The 21,546-nt window shown below is 40.2% G+C and overlaps 1 protein-coding gene across 1 annotated transcript; it reads left to right on the plus strand.

The window, feature by feature from the left end:
• Nucleotides 1-184: 184 nt before the first annotated feature.
• On the plus strand, nucleotides 185-14,667 carry WBP11 (WW domain binding protein 11). Its single transcript, XM_037514302.2, has 12 exons — nucleotides 185-346; nucleotides 2,009-2,122; nucleotides 2,609-2,640; nucleotides 3,382-3,475; nucleotides 6,596-6,792; nucleotides 7,824-7,957; nucleotides 8,154-8,353; nucleotides 8,802-8,990; nucleotides 10,197-10,298; nucleotides 10,686-10,979; nucleotides 12,134-12,316; nucleotides 13,660-14,667. The coding sequence occupies exons 2-12, from the start codon at nucleotides 2,059-2,061 to the stop codon at nucleotides 14,091-14,093; spliced, it is 1,923 nt and encodes a 640-aa protein (XP_037370199.1). The 5' UTR covers nucleotides 185-346; nucleotides 2,009-2,058; the 3' UTR covers nucleotides 14,094-14,667.
• Nucleotides 14,668-21,546: the final 6,879 nt, after the last annotated feature.

The raw sequence follows: 21,546 nt of genomic DNA on the forward strand, positions 1-21,546 counted from the left end.
CCACCGTGAATGGAGCTGCCGGAAATTACGTCAGAACGTGCCCGCCCCTTCGCAATGTGGGCGGGCTTTCAGCCGATAACCAGCCAACTCGGTATAGGATTGGAGCGGAAGCGACTCTCATCCCGCAGTTCGGGATTACTCTCTATGGTTCCGGGCTGAGAAACGCCGCGTTCGTCCCCCTCATAGAGACCGGAAGTGACGTAAGGATGGCGGAGGGGCGCGAGGTTTCAAGATGGCGGTGGCTGGGTGGCTGACCGAGAGGCAGAGGTGAAGGCCCCTACCAAATAAAAGAGGCCGAGAATCGTCCCCTCCCCGCTTCTCCCAGTCCCAGAAACCCGAGAGAAGTGTGAGTGTGCGGGGTGGTTCCATTCGTTTCTTCATCTTTCCCGTGCCTCCCTTGGGGCCCGCGCGGTTGCCTCGGGGACACTAGGCCCCGCTACCCCGCTCTTCCTCTCCGCGGTGGGGTCTCCGGGTCGCCGACTGGAAACTACCCAGCCTCTGGCAGCGCGGCGTCCGGTGGTTAGCCCGCTGACTTTGCTTGGGATGGTTAGCGCGGCCTCCCCGGTGCACGTTGGTGGGTTACTTAGGTTTGAAGTCTTGTACCTCGAGTCAGGGTCAACCGTCGCTATGGTTTCGGCAGTTGCTACTGCGATTCCCGTCTTCGGTAGACCTGGGCTCCGTCCTCCTGGAGCCTTTGACTGTTTAGAGTCCCCCACGGTTTGGGGGCGCGTTCCCCTCTGCCTTGATACCAAAAAAGTCGTTTGTGCACACTGAGGCGATCATGTTTGCTGCAAAAATTCTCTGTAATTCGTATCTGTTCTGTGTCTCACTTGTGGGAGAGGAGGGTCAAAATATGAATTGGAGGGTAATAAAGGGAGGAAAGCAAAAAAGATTCAGGCCGTCAAAGATAGGCGAGCTTGTATTTGTATTCATTTTGTTTGTTTTCGCCTGCACGCGAAACTGTTGGAGGAAACTGTTGGAACAGTAAGTTATTTGCCGCTGAAATAGGTTGACGCGTTTAGCAGAAGGCAAGGTAATTGAACACTTACTGAAAGAGGCGTCAATGAATGAATTTGATAAGAGCTCCATAAAGGAAAGGTGTAATTGTATGGTCTGCTATAAACGTTACCTTGTATTCTTCCCTCCCCCACCTTTTACAAGCGTCTAATTTAATAAGGAAGGAAATAAGTCACCCTTTACTATTGGAAAGAATAAATAGCAAGAGTTAAGCTGCATTCATTTGGAATAAGAGAAAAAGGTGACGTAATAGTGGCTTAGATCAAGTCAAACTTGGATTTTTAATCGTACTTTTCTTCACTTATCCCTTAAAGTTATCTTAAAAACACAAATCACGAATCAAGTGGGTACTAGTAAGAGAATATAGAGAGAGAGATATCTCTCTGTATATCTTAATACTGAAGGAAGGTCCCTCAGATATACTTAAATCTGAAATATTAGCGTTTTTAGTTTTTTTTTTAAGCTTTTGAATTAAAACTAAAGCTGGATTAAATAGACTTAAATGAGTTTTTACTATCTTAGAGGTGTTTGGATTGCGTGCCACCTTAAATCAGTTACAGAATTTAGGGTGAACTATTTGTCACTGAATCCAGATCATTAATCTGTCCTTTTTAATTTCTCTTTCACTCTATATAAATAAAGGGAGAATGTTGTAAAAAGCACCAGTGGTTTTTCTCATGCTCATAAGTATTTCCATTTTTTTTCTTTCAATTGCCATGAGCGCTGCCATTCAGAAGAGTTTAAATTAGTGACTTAGTGATATTCAGGATGATCTTAAGTCATATTATAAACGATAGGAGGTAATCTGCTCTTTCTGGGTGAGAAAGCTGAGGTATCTTGGACACTAAAGTCAAGACAAGGGAAAGAATAAGGTTTCAAAAGATAATCAAAGGAGTGTTTCTTTTCAGAGTTGGTGGAATGGAATTTCATATATGTAAAGGAAGAAATCTTGCAAATAGAAGAAAAATTGCTTCTTTCTTTGTCCTTGCAGGTTTTTGTTTTTTTTTTTAATGAACGAGGAAAACCATACAAATTGTCAACATGGGACGGAGATCGACATCATCCACCAAGAGTGGAAAATTTATGAACCCCACAGACCAGGCCCGTAAGTGCCCATTAATGAAGAATGAAGATGGGAGTGTGGTAAAAAATTGCAAGCTTCAGGGAATCTACTTCACTGTATTTTAATGACTTAATCAGCTAAGTGTTAGCAGTTCGTTGTTATTGTGAGCACATAATTAAAACTTTAAAAGTGTAGAAAAGTCAGTACTCTTACTTTCAGTTGTTTAATTTGCAAAGTAGAATTGGCTTAAAGCTTTTTTTCATATTTAAAATTTTCAGCAGATTTGTTTTTACAACAGATTCTTTTCATAGTTGGTTTCTAATGAAACGTGAAACAGATTTCTTGATATTTTTGGTTGACATAATTAGAAAGATGCTTTTGGCATCTAGTGGGTAAGAGGCAAGGTATCTGGTAAATGTCCAACAGTGCACAGGAAAGCCTCCCAATATAAGGTTTACCTATGTTAAATTGAGAAAGTATTAATGTTCAGGATTTGAAGGTTTTCACATTTTCTTCTTCTCTTTTAAGGAAAGGAAGCCCGGAAGAGAGAATTAAAGAAGGTAGGATTTCAGAAGCATCCTATTATTTATAAATGTTGCTTGAAAATAACATTTTCAGTTATTTGCCACAAAAGGTACCTTGTGCTGCTTTAGCTAATTTCCTAAGCCAAAATACTATAGTTTAAAGTGAAATGTGTGATGGGGGGTTATAACATCAGTTAAATTTCCACGTGAGCTAAGTAGTTTTGAGAACTTTTTTGCTGTACTGCTTTGTTAAAAGCGACTGGATGGAAATAAATATGCACTCATTTTCCTGATTATGTAGCCATTTTGAGTTTATAGCAGAGTGCTACCCCAAAATAGGAAAGGATTTACTTTTTTTAGTAACATGCCTTAACAGCATTCAGAGAACTCAGATTTTTAATAGTTTGTAATTGCGTGTTCTTGATTCATTGTTTAACATTAAATCTTCAAAACTTCTCTAATACATAGTTTTAGAATTTAGCTACAACCCTTTTTTTAAAAAAGAAAAAATTAAAATTTGTTTTTGGGTAAATGCTAAAGATATCTCACAAAGTTAAAGGAAATACTTATCTAAGAAAACAGATCTATTGAATAATACATATTTCTAAAGTTGAAACATTTTTGAGAGCAGAAAATTACATAGCCCTTTTTCTGGTGGTTGAAACAAGTAATCAGAAACCAAGTAAGTTCAGTTTCAGTTTACATGGATTCTTGAAGCAAATTGAAATACTTGTGAGTACCCAGCTTCTTGACATTCTGTCCTTTCCTTTTTCTAAGAACAAAAAGCAACGAATGATGGTACGAGCTGCGGTTTTGAAGATGAAAGATCCCAAACAGATTATCCGGGACATGGAGAAATTGGATGAAATGGGTAAAGATTAATAAAATGTCTATATTTCATAGCAGGGGTAAACATTGCTGGCAATCAGGTAATAAATGAAGCAGCATAACTCTAAGGAAAAAGCATGATAGCATTTGATGTTTTGCTTTAGTTTTAGTGTCAGGCTGATGCAGTGGACTGGTGGAACCTGCAAACTAGAGAGCTCATCTAAAATAGAGAGGTCATTATTGAGCTTGAACTAGTTGTTGCTATAATGTGATGAAAGCCAGCTTGGCCAGCATGTTTTAAGAGAAGACTGAAAGCTTGTTTTTGAAATCACTTAGAATTTTAGTTTGCTGTGTTTTTTTAATTTTGGCAACTAACTTGTGAATCTAAATACTTTGCCACTATAAATATAAGTCTGTTTGTGTTTTTTCCAATGAGAAGCTCCAAAGATCCTTGATAAAGGAAAAAAAATCAATCAGATGCTTAAAATTGAATTTTATGAAATAATCATATTAGAATTTCTTACCATTTTCACATTTTATAATAGAATTATATTCACTCTCGTGCACCTTCACAGCTTTGTCGTAACTGGAGCCACATGAAATAACTGTCTTGTGCCACATGAGATAACTGTCTTGCTTGGGAGTCAGTGTTTGCTGGCACTGAAAATTTTAATCTCAGCCCATAAATAATTGTTCTCTCAGTATTGGAACATAGATTTTTTAGTTTTCCCTTTTTGAATAGAAAACTTTAAACTTGCAAAGTTAAAATCGTCCAGTTAATTCATATGTGCTTTTCATCTGTCAAGTTTTTGCCAATTTTGCCTTCTGTGCCTCTAGTACCTTTCTTTTCAGTGCCTGTTAAATTTTGTTTACTAATGTACCCATATGGGTTCAATGATTTGCCTAAAAATAGAGATAATGAAAGAAGTACAGTGGATCTTCTCAGTAATTCATTCATTGGGGTTCAGTAAAATCCAATGATATTACAAGGTTTCTAAAATAATGTGGCAGGACTTGTGCAGCTAGCCTAAGAGTTCTGGATTAGGCTCTGTGCTCCCAAAACTTTCCTAGTGTAGTTCACCAAAACTGATTCCACTGTTGCCTGTGATGTAAACACTGGGAACAACACTGTCCCTTGTCAGCATTTTATCTACTTAATAACTCCTAATTGAGTTATGTGGGTTTTCTTTTAAAGGAGATAATAGCTGGGGTTCATTGAGCTCTTTCTTACTGTGCACTGATTTTTCCCACGTTATTTAAGCCTCACAACTTTTCGAGGAAGATGTGTTGTCCCTCTTTTACTAGTGAGGAAACTCAGGTACAGAGATCACACTGTTAGGAGGTGGTAAGGCTGAAGTTAAAGTACAAGCAATCAGCACTCATTAATCATGCTAGGAGGGCCTTCCCAGTGGTGCAGCGGTTGAGTGCTGGGTTGTGAAGCTGCCCGCAGCCTCTGCGGCGCTGGTTCGATCCCTGGATGCTCCCCGGCCGCCGGAGGAGGGTCCCGCATGGCGCGCAGACCTCTCCTGCCGCCCACTGCTCCCCTCAGCAGTGTACTTAGCTCCTCCTGCCTGCTCTGCTCCCCGCTCTGGCTCTGATGAATTCTCTCACCCTCCTGCGCTTCTGACTGTACCCAGTGCTTGTATGTATGTATGTATAAATAAATAAATAAAATCACCAACGTTAATAGGATTTATAAAATGAGATAAGCAGCTATTTTAAAAGGAGAGGAGGTGAACACTTCACTGGGGCTTTAATTATGGTTAAAAAAAATTCAGTACAATCTAAGATATACAGAAAATTACCTTAACTCATAATTGGTAAATCCCTTAAGTCAGTCATCTTTAAAACCTAGCAGTCATTATCAAGATTGTCCATCTGTGTTAGCTTCACTCTGCTGATAAACCTCTTGGGATGGGAGATGGAATATGTGTATAAATAGGTCCACGGATAGCTTTAAGTTTATTTTATCCCTGCTTGTAAGTGCTGCTCTCTCTTACACCTTCATTTAAAATGTCAGAAGGCTCTGGTCCCTAGGATAACGTGCCACTTGATCTCTTACTTGTTGATTGGCAAAAAGGAAGAGGACAGAGGAAGTATGATTGACCAACCAGGTCTGGGACTCTTGTGCTGATCCCTTTTGGGGTAGAGCACCTCTTGGGGTAGAGCACCTGAAATTAAGCCCCATGTTAAAAGGAGGGACAAAAGGAACAATGGTCCATTATAAAAATAAGTGGTGAGCCTGTCACCACTAGGTGTTTTGAGATTACATTTAAGCATCAAAGCTTTCTTTTAAAATAATTATGTCCCCATTTTCAAGAAGAGGACAATGAAGTTGAGGGACCTTAAGTACCCAGGATCTCAGAATGAAATGGCAAAAACACTGTAGTATGTAAAGCCAGATCTGTCTCACTGAAAGTTTACTAATTTTTCAGTGTAGAGGAGTGAAAATTGACTGTTAAAATGATGTTGAAAGAGCTGTCCTGCCCATCTGTGTCTCTGCAGGCATCTTAAATCTACCCCTTTAAAAAAATTGCAAATGTCTGTGCCTGCCTATGTCAATGCAGATTCCTCTCTTTCTCCTTTTCCTAATAAACCTGTCCTTTTACAATGTAAAAAGGAAAATAAAAGTTAATAGGTAACATTCTTTAAAAGTAAATTGAAAAATATTTTTGAGATATAATTGATAGTGTATTTTTGGTGTAGAACATAATGATTTGCTATATGTATATCATGAAATAATCACTACAGTAAGTTAACATCTATCACCATACATAGATAGGATTTTTTTCCTTGTAATGAGAAGTTTTGTGATCTACTCTGTTGGAAAAGCAAGTAAAATAGTTATCTTAAAAGGACAGAAATTTAAAACCCTATTGTAGTTTTTTTAAATAAAATTGTAGCGTCTGTCTGATGGCTAGATCTCTTTTAAAAAGATTAACATAAAGGGCCTCCCCTGGTGGCGCAGCAGTTGAGTGCTGGGTTGAGAGGCTGCCCGCAGCCTCTACAGCGCTGGTTCGATCCCTGGCCACCAGCAAGGGTCCCACAAAAAAAAAGATTAACATAAAGCATAGTTTTCATTAAAGGATATATTACATTGATACCTAAATGAAGTGACCTTTTGGTGTTCGATGCCATAACCTACTTTTTTTTTCCTCTCAAGAGTTTAACCCAGTGCAACAACCACAGTTAAATGAGAAGGTGCTGAAAGACAAACGTAAGAAGCTGCGTGAGACCTTTGAACGTATTTTACGACTCTATGAAAAAGAAAATCCAGATATTTACAAAGAATTAAGAAAACTAGAAGTAGAATATGAACAGAAGAGGGCTCAGCTTAGCCAGTATTTTGATGCTGTCAAGGTAATTAAATTTTTTGAGAGATAAATTGAAATGTAATGCCTAGATTTGCTCAAAAATGTTAGTGGGGGAACTGATTCATGTTGAACCTTTCTCAGTAAGGTTCACCTACCCTGTGGGGCAGCATATTTGATCCTTCATATTTACACAAGAAAAATTACTCCATCTGCCAACACATTAATAGCCACAGACTGGAAATAGCCCAAGTGTACTTTAAGTAAAGTTAATGGATAAATTCGTATGTTTATAAAATCAGATCACTCAGAAATTAAAATAAACTATTGATACTTAAAACTGGAATAAAAAATTTAATAGATAAATCGCAAAAACATGGGCTTAATTTTTCATAAGTAAGACCCCAATTGAATGACATTCTCAAAGAGGCAGAACTGATCTATGGAGGAAGAATATTTTAATAAGCTTTATCTTGGGGTAATGTTAAGGATCCACTGTAAAGGAGTATGAAGAATATGCCTTTGTCAGGACTCATTGAATGTGTACATTTCATTGTAAATTTTACCTCAAAAAAAAAGTCAAATGGTAAAATTTTTTGTAAAGTAGGTAATATGACTCATTTTATAGATAAAGGAACTAAGGTAACTTGCTTTGTATCATACAGCTAGTATGTGGCAAAATTTCAAGAGGCAGACTAATTTTAGAGCCCAGCTTCCTCTCTTTTGGTGTATTTTGTTCTTTCTGAGTTAACTGATATGTAGTATTCTATCATCCAGAATATATAGGGTGATGTAGATGTTAGAGATACTTTTAACAGTTGGACTTCTCTGAAAAACAATTTCAAGTCATAACCAATGAGAATCAGCTAATAGAGTAGAAAAGTAGTGGGTTTTGGGTCCTCTAGAAAAAAAGTGATTTTTTCCAATTCGTGGACTGTTTTGAAAATACAGTTTTGTGTTCTTTTTTCATATTTATGTTAGTTGGGAAACAAATTCAAGTTACCAAACAAAGGGCGCTGAATTTTTAATGTTATTTGTGGAGTACTCTTTTATCATACCATTAAAAATTCTCTCTTTCAGAATGCTCAGCATGTGGAGGTGGAGAGCATTCCTTTGCCAGATATGCCACATGCACCTTCCAACATCTTGATCCAGGACATTCCACTTCCTGGTGCCCAACCACCCTCCATCCTTAAGAAGACCTCAGCCTATGGGTAAGGTGGCATAATCAAATAGTATTTATTAAAAGCACCTATTGACTGTCCAGGTACCAAAAATGTGTTGGGAAGTAAGAGACATTGTGAATGTAGGCAGCACCTCATTTCACTAAGTGTGACTAACTTCCCTTAGAAGTTGTTAGAAAAAATAAATACCTTTGTTAACATGCTTACTGTAAAATTTTCTTCACAGGCCTCCAACTCGGGCAATTTCTATCCTTCCTCTCCTTGGTCACGGTGTTCCACGATTGCCTCCTGGCAGAAAACCTCCTGGCCCTCCTCCTGGGCCGCCACCACCTCAAGTTTTGCAAATGTATGGCCGTAAAGTGGGCTTTGCCCTAGATCTTCCTCCTCGTAGGCGAGATGAAGACATGTTATATAGTCCTGAACTTGGTAAGGATTTACTGTTCATTTTTCTCTTTTAAACTTTCCACTGTCATTTTCAGAGTTGAACTGTGTAACATTTTGTAAAATGAGGCTTTTCTTAAAAAGGTCACTCTTACTACCAAGTCCTTAGTACTTAAACTTCTTTTCCTTTTTAGTTTTATGGTCATCAAACTAGAATATCATTGCATCTCTCTCGTGATATACTTGTGTGTATACAAGTTCCTAAGTGAAATTTGCTTTCAATTTTAAACTTTAAAGAAATACCTTACATTATTAGAAAGGAGAATTTTTCAACTATTGTCTGTTACATAAATATATTGTCAGGCTCTGAATAGCTGAGAATGATATGTAGAAAATTTCTTTAACAAATTAATCTGAGTAAAATATTGAGCATAATCTTCTGTATTTGAGGGTAGCCATATTCCTTGTTGACTGCTCCCTTCTCCCTTCTCAGCACAACGTGGTCATGATGATGATGTTTCCAGCACCAGTGAAGATGATGGCTATCCTGAGGACATGGACCAAGATAAGCACGACGACAGTACTGATGACAGTGACACTGACAGATCAGATGGAGAAAGCGAAGGTGATGAATTTGTGCACCGTGATGATGAGAGAGACACCAATGAAGAAAAGAAGTCAGGTATGTGCCGATGAAAGTCCCATGGTACTGATCAGTAAATAGCATACAAAACAAAGGTCCTGATTTGTTAATGACACTATGAAAGTAACTGAGCCTCTTGAAAGGAAGGATCATAGTTCTGTTCATCTTTACATCTCAAAAATCTGGTAAGTTCTTGACATATAGTAAGTACTCAATGTCTGTGAAGGGAAAATTAAGCAGTATATGTAATACAAAAGTACTTGTAATAAAGTTACTTTGGAGGGGAAAGATAATGGCTATTCAACAGCATTAAAATGTTCCATTATAGATATTAAAGGAAAATAATCATATAATGTTATTGGGAAAACCATACTCAATGTTTTTTAATAAACTTGTTTAAATGGTGGTGTTAGAAGTCTTTAAATTTAGTGGTTTTGGTGTCTTATATGAACCAATACTGACAAATTTCAGCATCATAATAAGCAGTGAGCAGTGCAAAATGTATAATAATATACCACCATAGTCTTCAAGCTTCTTTTGGAATTGTTTTTGTAGCTTAAATCAGTGTTTATTACCATACCAGGGACATCAGTACTTAGAATGATGAGTTTTTCTCCCGATATTTCTTAAACATAGATGCAAACCTAAATACTAGTTTTAAAGGGTATGTAGAGAGAGCTGATAATGAAAAGTATGAGAAACTAGAAAGTCAATGGAGCCTTAGCAGTTCCAGTTTTCTCTGGAACTATGTGGTTGTTAGCCCAATTTTCCTTTGTTGCTGTTAACTGGTTTCTCTTAAACATATTTATCCGTATACAGAGACTGAAAATGGCACTCCTAACTGATTTTGTTTGTTTTTACTACATGTGGGGCATTTTTCTAGACACTGAATTTACTTTTGAAATTGTTTGGGCCAGATATCTTTAGGGAGTAGGTCTTAAACTTTGATTTTTGTATGTTCTGGTCTTCTCACTTTGACCAATTTTAGCAATTTATATTTTTCCAGAAAATTTCCTTTTTTTTTTTTTAATTGGCATTCATTTTTATTGGCATAAAGATGATACCTAATTGTTTTTAATTAATAATTTTTTAATCAGCATAGCAATTATTTAATGCTATCTTTAATATGGCTATCTTTCTGAGGTTATCAAATAGTAGGCAGCAGTAATAGCTAGTCTGGGCTAAGTGTTAACTGAATTTTGTTGATATCAATCTAGTGTCCTCTCTCCCTCCTCTGACCTGTAGGTTTGAGTGTTCGATTTGCAGATATGCCTGGAAAGTCAAGGAAGAAAAAGAAGAATATGAAGGAGCTGACTCCTCTTCAAGCCATGATGCTTCGAATGGCAGGTATGGCAGGGAAGGTATAACGAGTCACCTTTTGGTATTTCTACAAGCCAGTTGCTTTATATGTATTTTGTTGCTTATTATCTGAGCTACCTTGAAGTATTAAGTCTAAGTCTTGTGAAAGTTAAGATTTAGAGACATTAGTAAGTGGTCCAACTGGCATTTAAATCTATCAGTTTTCTCATAAAGCCTGGGCTTGTTCCACTCTGCTACTTCAGCACAGAATACTTGTAGAACACTATTTGGTTCTTCCACATCTAAGTATTTCATGGAAGTAGACTGTTTGATTACTAGTTTTAAGAAAGTATTCCCTGTGCGTCTATCTTTGCATCACTGTCATTTAAGAGGTAAAAAAATGAATTCATTTACCTGACTTAAAATTTCCTTCAGGTCAGGAAATCCCAGAGGAGGGACGCGAAGTAGAGGAATTTTCAGAAGATGATGATGAAGATGATTCTGATGACTCTGAAGCAGAAAAGCAATCACAAAAACAGCATAAAGAGGAATCTCTTTCTGATGGCACATCTGCTGCTTCTGCACAGCAGCAAGCTCCCCCACAGTCTGTTCCTCCTTCTCAGATACAAGCACCTCCCATGCCCGGACCGCCTCCTCTTGGACCACCACCTGCCCCACCTCTAAGGCCACCTGGACCACCTACAGGCCTTCCTCCAGGCCCACCTCCAGGTAAGCATTGGAATTCCTGTTTTATTTCCCGGTAGTACAGTTCCTTAAGAATCAAGGATTCTCAGGGTAAGTACAATAATTCTGTCATTGTTTGCTACTCAGCACTGTAACAAATATGTTTTTGTCCAGAACCCAACCTTTTTCAGGGGTGTTTAGTTCCCACCTTAGCAGGCAGAAACTAGAATCTTTAATTGAGTTTGGTTTTTTTAGTACTATTTTTTAATGTTACACGGTGACTCAGTTCTGACTTGGTCGTGAGGGGAACTTGGCTACAACAAATACTATTTTTTTTTTTTTTTTTTAGAGGCATGTTTTTATTTATTTATTTATTTGATTTGTTTTTGTTTTGTTTATACATGCACTGGGTACAGTCAGAAGCGCTGGAGGGTGAGAGAATTCACCAGAGCCAGAGCAGGGAGCAGAGCAGGCAGAAGGACCGAAGTACACTGCTGAGGGGAGCAGCGGGCGGCAGGAGAGGTCTGCGCGCCATGTGGGACCCTCCTCCGGTGGCCGGGGAGCAGCCGGGGATCGAACCGGCGCCGCAGAGGCCGCGGGCAGCTTCGCAACCCAGCGCTCAACCGCTGCGCCACCGGGGAGGCCCACAACTACTATTTTTCTTTGGGGGTTTTTCGCTGGTCGTTTTGATCTTTAGAGACAAACGTAATACTAATCAAATCTTTGGCATATAGAACTTCTTGGAAGGTTATGTTTGTCCCTTATTCTACAATTAACTGAAGAAAAATTTTCCTCTAATTGAGTTCATCCTTTTCTGAATGCTGCAAAAAAATTACCTATTTTATATCATTCTTAGGGGTCCTTGTTTATATCTTAATGAGTTCCAGGGGAATCTTGAAAACACCCTGCTTTATTAAAGTTCCATTTTCAGCTTATATTAGAACCATTTTAAAATGCTTCTCATCTTTTTCTATCCCAACGAGCTGTGACTGTGTTTTGAGTATGCTTCATGTCACAGCTGGGAAATACCCTGTTTCTCATCAGATAAAGAATTCTATTTCCCACATTTTCAATCATTGTTAAAAATTCTTTCATTTCATTGATAAGGGGTGTCAAACCACATCTGAGTCACCTTTGTACCACAATTACAAATTCATATATATTTGTTTGACTTTAATTCGTCATTTTTCTCTTTTCAGGAGCTCCTCCATTCCTGAGACCCCCTGGAATGCCAGGACTGCGAGGGCCTTTACCCCGGCTTTTACCTCCAGGACCACCACCAGGCCGACCCCCTGGACCTCCCCCAGGTCCACCTCCAGGTCTGCCTCCTGGCCCTCCTCCTCGGGGACCCCCACCCAGGCTACCTCCCCCTGCACCTCCAGGTAAAGCTTTTGATTTCTATACAAAAACTTGTCTGTTGTATATTTTACTTGCTCTAAGACATCTTTTCACATTTTGATCTTAAAAGTAAGAGGTATCTCAAATGCTTTTGTTTAATTACTTCTGATCTAGATTGAACTTGACTTCTTCCAGATATTTGCATTTGATACTGCCAGTCACATGAGGGACTTGTCCCAGCCAAACACCACTCAGATTAAATTCTCCATTTGAGATTTCTGTTAGGATTACATTAGGAATTGTATATGCATCTTCATGAGTATCTACTTAAAGGGGAATGTCTCAAGGGGGATTTTTTTTTCCCCCTCTTCTACTCATTGTCAAGGTTTGCAAGGACATTTCCTTGTTGTATGTAACAGGTATATATCTGGCTTACTACACTGAATGTCCCAGTTTAATGTGAAGGTTTCCATTAAGCTTCCAGCATACTTTTTTCCTCTCCTGGTGGTATATGGAATTATGGGTGTATAAACCAGTAGTGTCTTGGATTTAATGAAAAAATTGGTACTTTATATTCAGTCTTAAGATTTGAAGAACATTAGATCTGTACTTCCTAGTAAACAGTGACAGTGTGTTTGAACAGTCAATAGGACCTGAATTCTTTTTCAGTAATGGTAATGTTAATTAGTGACAATCTTTCCTTCCAGGGTTAAAATTAACATTTCCTGCTTATTGAGTTACTTCTTTGGAGGGAGGAGTGGTATGGAAATGAATGAATAAGGCATGGGAATTAAAACCCCCAACCTTGGCCTTGCAGCGTTTATACGGCTAGAATAGGATCTTGGGCTGTCAAATCTGAAATTTGACAAATTTAAGATCAAATTTGAAACCAGATGTTTTAAAGTACATTGAGAGAGGAAGAAAATACAAGTGCAGGAATACAGGTTAAAGGTAAATACTATTTTGGGCCTCCCCGGTGGCGCAGCGGTTGAGCGCTGGGTTGCGAAGCTGCCCGCAGCCTCTGCAGCGCCTGTTTGATCCCCAGCCACCGGGAGAGGGTCCCACATGGCGCGCAGACCCCTCGCTGCTTCCCTCAGCAGTGTGCTTCGTCAGTCTGCATGTTCTGCTCTCCGCTCTGTCTCTGGTGAATTCTCTCACCCTCCCACGCTTATGACTGTACCCAGTGCTTGTATAAATACATAAATAAATCTTTTAAAAAAAAAAAGGAGGGGGGTAAATACTATTTTATAGTAAAGTGGTCCTCAGCATCAGACTATTCCTAAATTTCAAACAGCAAGCAGCAGAATTATCATCAACCCATGTTTTTAACGTTCTTAATAGTTAAATTTTATTGTTGTGTTTACCTGCCTATTTTCTCTTCATTCAGGTATCCCGCCACCTCGTCCTGGCATGATGCGCCCACCTTTGGTGCCTCCACTCGGACCTGCCCCACCTGGGCTTTTCCCACCGGCTCCCTTGCCAAACCCAGGGGTTTTAAGTGCTCCACCCAACTTGATTCAGCGACCCAAGGCGGATGATACAAGTGCAGCCACCATTGAGAAGAAAGCCACAGCAACCATCAGTGCCAAGCCACAGATCACTAATCCTAAGGCAGAGATTACTCGATTCGTGCCCACTGCACTGAGGGTACGTCGGGAGAATAAAGGGGCTACTGCTACTCCCCAAAGAAAATCAGAGGATGATTCTGCTGTGCCTCTTGCCAAAGCAGCTCCCAAATCTGGCCCATCTGTCCCCGTCTCAGTACAAACTAAGGATGATGTTTATGAAGCTTTCATGAAAGAGATGGAAGGGCTACTGTGACAGCTTCTGATGCCAGAACAGGCTTCTCTCCACATCAGTGGTTTATGGAGAAAGGGGCCCTTATAAAATTTAGGCAAAAGCGCTACTTTCAGTGTCAGGGTATTTTCTAATTTCAGTTCAAGGAATATCCTAAAGTTTAGCATTGTTGAGAATTTACAGCATCTGAGAGGATATTTCATTCAGAATAGGTTGGTATTGAAGCTGTGCTGCTAACATCCATTCCCTTTCATACCACCATTTTCATCCCGTTACTTTTCCCCCTTTCCAATTCTGTGGAAACTTGTGATGGGGGATCTTTGTTACTTAATTTGTTTCTCTTCCTGTGTGCTGTGGGCACTGGAGTAGAGATTTCTGAAAAAAACAGTTTATTTCACCCCATCTTGCCTTTTGTGTTCGAGTTATTTTTAATATTTTCCTGTAAATATTTTGTAATATTGTAGTGAAATGGATCTCAATGTCATTTCCTAATACAAAGCAAGATATGTGGGAAGAAAATGTACAATTCTTTGATTAAAATTATTTCCCACTGACCTAAACTTTGAGTGTTTCATGAAATAAATGTTCTATACCAAGATATCCTGTGTTACCAATAATGTGTAAATATATCTGTTACGGGCAGGAAAAATGCAAGTATTTAAAACTTGAACTTTAAGGAATACCATTTCTGGCATAGGATTAGAATCTTACTGAAAATGTAAAAATGTGTCTAAAATTGTAAAGGATAAAGAAGAGAACTCTTTTCCTTTATGATTATATTGGCTTTGGAGAAATTGAAAGGTGTTTTTTATTGCTAAGAAGATGATCAGAATTGCTTCCTTTAGAGCTTTGTGAACTGATACTAATTAGCAAAAGCTTCTTTTATACCATTTCTAAACTTAATAGATAACCAGAAAAGTTCATTTTTTCGTTTTTGAATTTGCCAATTCTATAAATTCACTTTAGAAGCACTTAAAATGAACAAGAATGCTTAACACTTAATTTGCATTGGTATAATTTTCTTTATAAAATGCTTTTTAAATTTTTTTAAGGTTTGTTTATTTATGCATACAAGAACTGCAGTATAGGCCAGAGGTGTGGGAGGTGAGAGGATTCACCAGACAGATTTACTGAATTACACTGCTGAGGGGAGCAGCAGGCGAGACAGGAGAGGTCCGCTGCGCCACGTGGATTAGCTCCCTGGCTAGGATCCAACTCGGGTGGTAGCCATGATAGCACTGAGCTTTAACATCTAGGTCACCAGGGAGGCCCGAAAATAGAAAATTTAAAGCAACATCGGTTATTTAAAATAGATGCTTTGTGTTTATTTGAATTTTATTTTGTATGTTTTGTTTCCACTAATAGACTCAAACAGGGATCAGCAGACTTTCTTCCAAGAGCAAGATGGTAAATAATTTGGGCCTTTGCTACTATACAGCCTCACAACTATTTACCTGCCTTCCTAGTGGGAAGCCAGCACTGCAGTCAGGCGGCCTGTCGCACTCGTCACTGTCGCGAAACACAAACTCTGGGGAAGTGAGCATGCTGTACTAGCTGGCACCGATGCTGGCTTTGGGCCCAGAGGGTGCAGTTACCTAGTAGCAGTAACCTGAGAGCAGGACCTTGAGGATGGGTACCCGAGAGAATCAGGCTTGCAGGGAGTGTGCACTCTGGGCAGAGCGCCCTCTGATGGCCTCATAGCCTCACTGCTTCCTGACCAGGACCACACTGCTGCCTAGTTAGCAAGAGGGTCCTTTCTTCCCGCAAAGGCCCTCTAGTGCTCAGTACTGGGACCCTAACAGCATGCTCTCAGGAGTGGAGAAATGTTAACAGAAACTCCTATTATATCAGAGCAGGTGCTGAAGTTTGAAAAGAGTGCTCAGAGAAAAACAACATAACTGGCACACGTGAGCACAAAGAACATCTTCACTTCCAAAATCCTTATTTAGTTAGAAAACTAGTAGCTCAAATCTTTGATAAAACAAATGGAATATTTTCTGAGCTTCTGGTGGTTAACTTACAGGTACTAGCTAAAATAAAAAAATTGGAGAGAGGTAATTTTTGTTCCTAAAAGAGAACCCCAGTTCACTGGCAGACACCATGTTAAACAGGCTTATTAAGTAAAACAAGCCTAGGAACTAGGAAGCAAGCAAAACAACAGTGAGTAATGCCAACACACAATGGCACTAACTAGAATATTCCATTTACTCTTCCACAATTCCCAGCCTTCTTTGCAGTTGGATTAAGTGTGAGCTTTGTTGCTAGTGGAAGGGCTGAAGAAAAGAAGAGAGGGCATGAGTCCCCAGTGCACCTACTCTCTTGCCACTGGAAGTAACAGGTCATTTGTATGACAGGTCATTGGCATATATATGAAAAAAAAGCAGAATTGGCTGAAATCTATCAATTTCATATACTTCATTCAAGGAGTACTCTCATACTCTCAATTAAGTTTCGCGGTGTAGTTGATTCCATCTGCCCTGTTCTTGTTAGAACACTGGGAATTTTGAGGGGGTCATGCCATCAAAGGTAGTTACATTCTGCTTCCTGGTGGTGGGTGCCTGCTCATTCACATGTGGATAACTAAGGCTCCAGATCCACCTTTAAGTGTTTCCTCCTGGTTTCTGCCCAGGAGGCTGAACTGTAGAGTCTGCATCAATGGGCTTTCTGTGTTTGTCTTTCATTTGGTCTGGCCAATGAGAAGCCTGACGTGGAGGACAGAGAGGAAAGTGAGGTCATGGGGATTGCTCCCCTTCTCTCCCGGCGGTGTGGCTGTCTTGGGTTAGCTCTGTGATTTAAGTCATGTGAGCCCCTCAATTCACCCTCCTCCTGCCAGGTCTGGTGAGCACTTCTTCCTTTCACCCCGTGCAGCTGAGGGGCACTAGTGGAGCCCAGCTGTCACTAGCCCTTCTGTACAGTTTCCCTGCATGCAACTCACATCATTATAAACAGTACCATTATTAAATTTTGCTCCACTCACATTCAGGCATACCATCTGAAAGAGAGCTTTCAGAAATCGAAAGCTCAAGGAGCCTCCCTGGTGGCCTAGGGGCTAAATCTCAGCGCTATCACTGAGATGGTCCTGAGTTTGATCCCTGGCCTGGGAGCTGACCCACATGGCGCAGCAGACCTCTCCTGTTTTGCCTACTGCTCCCCTTAGCAGTGTATTGCAGTAGATCTGCCTGTTCTGCTCCCTACTGTCTCGTGAATCCTCTCACCCACACCCGCATTTCTGGCCTGCACCCCAGTTCTTCTATGCAAAAATAAAATCTTTTAAAAAAGAGAGAAATAGCTCATTTGGAGAGTCGACTTGCTATAAGGGATGAGACAGAAAGAAACAAGAAACTCAGGTTTCTAGCTTAGGACTTTGGGGGTACAGTACTGTTATTAGTCAGGAAACAAAAAGGTGTGAAGTGGGTTAGGGTAAGGATGATGGCACACATAGACCATTTACTGTGTGCCAGGCATCCCCAGAGGTGCTTTACATTTTAATTTACACATGTAGCCTGACTACAATCCTGTGAGGCAGCTGTTGCCCAGGTTTACACACTCAAGGGAACAGAAATTCAAACCTAGTAGGAGACTGGGAAGCAGCTGTAGGATGACGGGATCGTGCCAGCTTACGACAGGCTGAGGGTAAGATCCCTGTGAACTAACTCCCAGGAATCTTAAGTAGGTGGATGAAGTAGAAAGCCCAGGAGAGAGGTAGGGGATATAGACCATAACATGTTACAGACCATAAACATTCAGTGGGACAGGAGGATATTAAAGGGAAAGAAAAGTGAAGCAGAAAATAAAACGTAATAATCATAATAATAGCTATTTATTGAGAGCTGGTTACACACTTAGTCACTAACTGCTTTATGATATGGGACAGATAATATTCTACTTCTATGCACGAGGCTTAGCAAGCTTATAAATAAGTGCCTATATTTTTATTGGATTGAGTATTGTTCTTTTTTTCCTGACATGAGTGCAAATGATAAAACTTACTGCCTATTTGGCCAGGATAGTGGACAGCAGCATATTGGAAGGAGAGAAGAAAGTGAGGTTATGGTCTTTACTTAACATATTAACTTAAATATATAACATATATACATATGTATAAATACAATTTTATATAATTTATTATTAGAAATGCATAGATTATCATGGTAACGGAAGCAGAACATTCTTACCCTCTAAGAAGACACACACAAAAAACACAAATTCAGGATAAAAAGTGCCAGGATGAAAATGAGCACAAGAGATGTTAGAGGATTTGAATGTTTAAAATCACACATGTGGGACTGAAACGCTCACAGACAGTAGCTTCCTCTTTGATTGGTGCTTGGTCTCTGCTGCCATTTACCTTGAGGAGTGTCTCTGCCTTCCATTGCTAAGCTCCCCCTCTTCTGGGCTTCACTTTTTTTCTTTAGCTATTAAGGGAAAAGCAGCCCTTGACAGCTCCCACTTGACCAGGTCTATCCGCCTCGATGACTCCAGGAGTTGGCTGACTCAGCTACACCGTGATGTTGTGTTGCACATAAACAATCTCACAGAGCACCAACACCAGACTAAGCCTTCTGTGGCCAAGAAAAATCAAAAAACAAGATGACTCTGTAATCATGTCTGAACACAAAAGCACAAGCTTCATCCAAACTACAAAAATGACCAAACATCCCCTTGCTGGCCAACAAGTGACAGCATTACTCTCATTTGTTTATAGAGACTTACCTCTGCTTGCAACTGCATGCTAACCTGCTCAAAGCCCCCAAAATCAAGGAACACAAACCAAACAAACTCTTTGCTAACATCCACTTAGACACCCCTGCCCCCCCATACCTCCCTCTCTGTGTATTTTTTCTTGCTGCAGAGTGGTAAACCAACTTTTCCAATACAGGTATGTTCCTGGTGATCTTTGGCTAGAGGGCAGAGACAAAAATACAGATTGGGCTAATGCAGCAATTGTGTCTGGTCACTCAGTAGATGTGAGAACAGGAGTCCCTGTAAGTCTCTCTCTGTCTGAGGTTGAAGCTGCTCAGGGCTGAGAGATAAGTCCATGCCACACTGAGGAACTCTCAAATGTATCTGTCTCTTCAGATTGATCTTTGGTGAAATTGTTGGCTTCTATTTCCTGCTTTCATTGCTTGTGGCTTAATGTTTAGTTGTCCCTAAGAGGCAAAGTCCGTAGGGAGAACATCTGCCAAATTTTTCTATCGCCTGAGGGTGGAAGGCTGGTCTCTGCAGGTCAGACCCTTAGGACAAATTTCTCCAGGTCTCCATTTGTAAATCTGGTCAAGACCTCCTCACTCTTGGCTTCAGGTCCCCCAAAACTTTAGTTTTGTCTGCCTGGATGCCATCATCAGTGATGGCGAAGCACTGGCCACATTCTGGAGATCAGAAATTACGTATCTTTACAAACCACTGGATTTCTCATCACGATCGAAAATTACCTTTCCCAGGGCAGACATCTGCTGCCTTTGTGTTTTCTGCTCGAAACTGGGCATAGCTGCATTGGAGATATTTTAGAGTTGCACTGACTACATTGTCTTTTGACATAAACAAGACCACTCCTTCAAGAAGTACTTTAAATCAGAAGGCATATAAATCCTCAGGAGAAGATCACCAGTCTGCAAAGATAATTTTGTTTTATGTAGGGCCTATGCTATGTTTCTATAATTTGGAGTAAATCAGTGCTGGCTTTTTAATGGCAGAGATTGACGAAATTATAAAGGACCTCAAATTACTATCTAAATGTTCTCTGTTCTCTTTTGGATGTGTCAATGTTAAAATCTGGTTTTCGACACCTAAACTTTCCCCTCTACTTATAGACAACGCAAAATGAAGTTCACTATTATAACTTCCTCTCTGTCTGAAGTCAACTAGTCCACTCCTTTCCTTCTTTTCCCCTTCTCTCCCCTTCTTTTCTGTTCCTGTTTTCTGTTCCTGGTTTGTCGTGGTGATACTTCTCATGTTTTAAATATTCTGTAATACCTGCAGTGGTTTTTATGAATCAAATAAGTTACCACTGTTTCTATAACTTCTTTACATTTAAAACAATTAAATTGGGGCCTCCCCAGTGGCACAGCAGTTGAGCACTGGGTTGCAAAGCTGCCCGCAGCCTCTGTGGCGCCGGTTCGATCCCCAGCTGCTCCCCGGCCACCGGAGGAGGGTCCCTCATGGCGCACAGACCTCTCCTGCCGCCCGCTGCTCCCCTCAGCAGTGTACTTCGGTCCTTCTGCCTGCTCTGCTCCCCGCTCTGGCTCTGGTGAATTCTCTCACCCTCCCGCGCTTCTGACTGTACCCAGTGCTTGTATAAATAAATAAGCAAATCTTTAAAAATAAAAAATAAAACAATTAAATTATGTAAAGGGAAAAAGCTGTCTTCAACTAAGTGGAATAATAGTAGATAATATATTTTAAGTGACTCTTCACCAATACTCATCTAGGCTTAAAAAAAGATTCAGCTGTCACCTGCCTATTCCAGTTTCTGTATGTGCAATGTAAAAATGCAATGGATACACCCTAGACTTACAAAATACTATAAAACAATGTTATCTTAATAAAAATTTATTTAAAAAAATAAATATGTAAAGGGTAAAAAAAAAATGCCTATCCACTCCAATGCCATTAGTAAAGTCAGCCAACTTGTCAGTATCTCTGTACCTCCTGTGTGGGAGATGTAATAACTTGTAAAGCACATTTTCCAATTACATGGCAAAGGCTTAAGCTAAGGATACAGCCATTCAAATCGTGAGCTATTATCTATGCCCTGACACTCTCTCCTGGTGTCCTATAGGCCAGGTTCTCTCACCTTGTGATGTCACAGACCCTCACGTCCCCTGTGGCTATTCTCTATACATTCACTTATACATCTACACATATGTTCTCTGTACACATATTCCCTCTGGATGATTTTATCCATTTGGGCCATTTTTAATCCTGACTCCCAAATTCGCATCTCTAGGCCCAACATTTCCCCTAGTGTCACACACACCCAGATGCAGGCATAGTCTTTTCACCCTTGTGCCTCTCTCTGTCCTTCCTGTCAGGCTGAGTGGCCCTATGTGAGCTGGCACTCTCCCAACTAGGTTAAGTGAAACAGGTGTTTCTATTCCCAGGTACCATCATGCCTCTGACATCTCCCTTTCTTTACACTAGTCTGCTTTATTATAATCATCTTTCTGATTGTGTGACAAACATTCTTATATCAGCCATATGTGTAATATGTACTCTATGCTGAGACTGTGGAACAAACAGTTCCATTTTTAAATCTATGTGGGTCCTGTGCCTCCCTGGAGCGTAAGGGGTTAAGTCTCAGCACTATGAAGCTGTCAGCAGACACTGCAGCACAAGTTAGAGTTCGATCCCTGGCCAGGGAGCTAACCCACATAGCACAGCAGACCTCTCCTATCTCACCCACTGCTCCCCTCAGCAGTGTATTTCAGTCAGTCTGCCTTTTCTCCCCACTCTGTCTCTGGCGAATCCTCTCACCACC

This window comes from Talpa occidentalis, unplaced genomic scaffold (assembly GCF_014898055.3).
Source record: "Talpa occidentalis isolate TD23 unplaced genomic scaffold, MPIMG_talOcc4v2.1 talOcc4.16, whole genome shotgun sequence".
Classification (NCBI taxonomy): domain Eukaryota; kingdom Metazoa; phylum Chordata; class Mammalia; order Eulipotyphla; family Talpidae; genus Talpa; species Talpa occidentalis.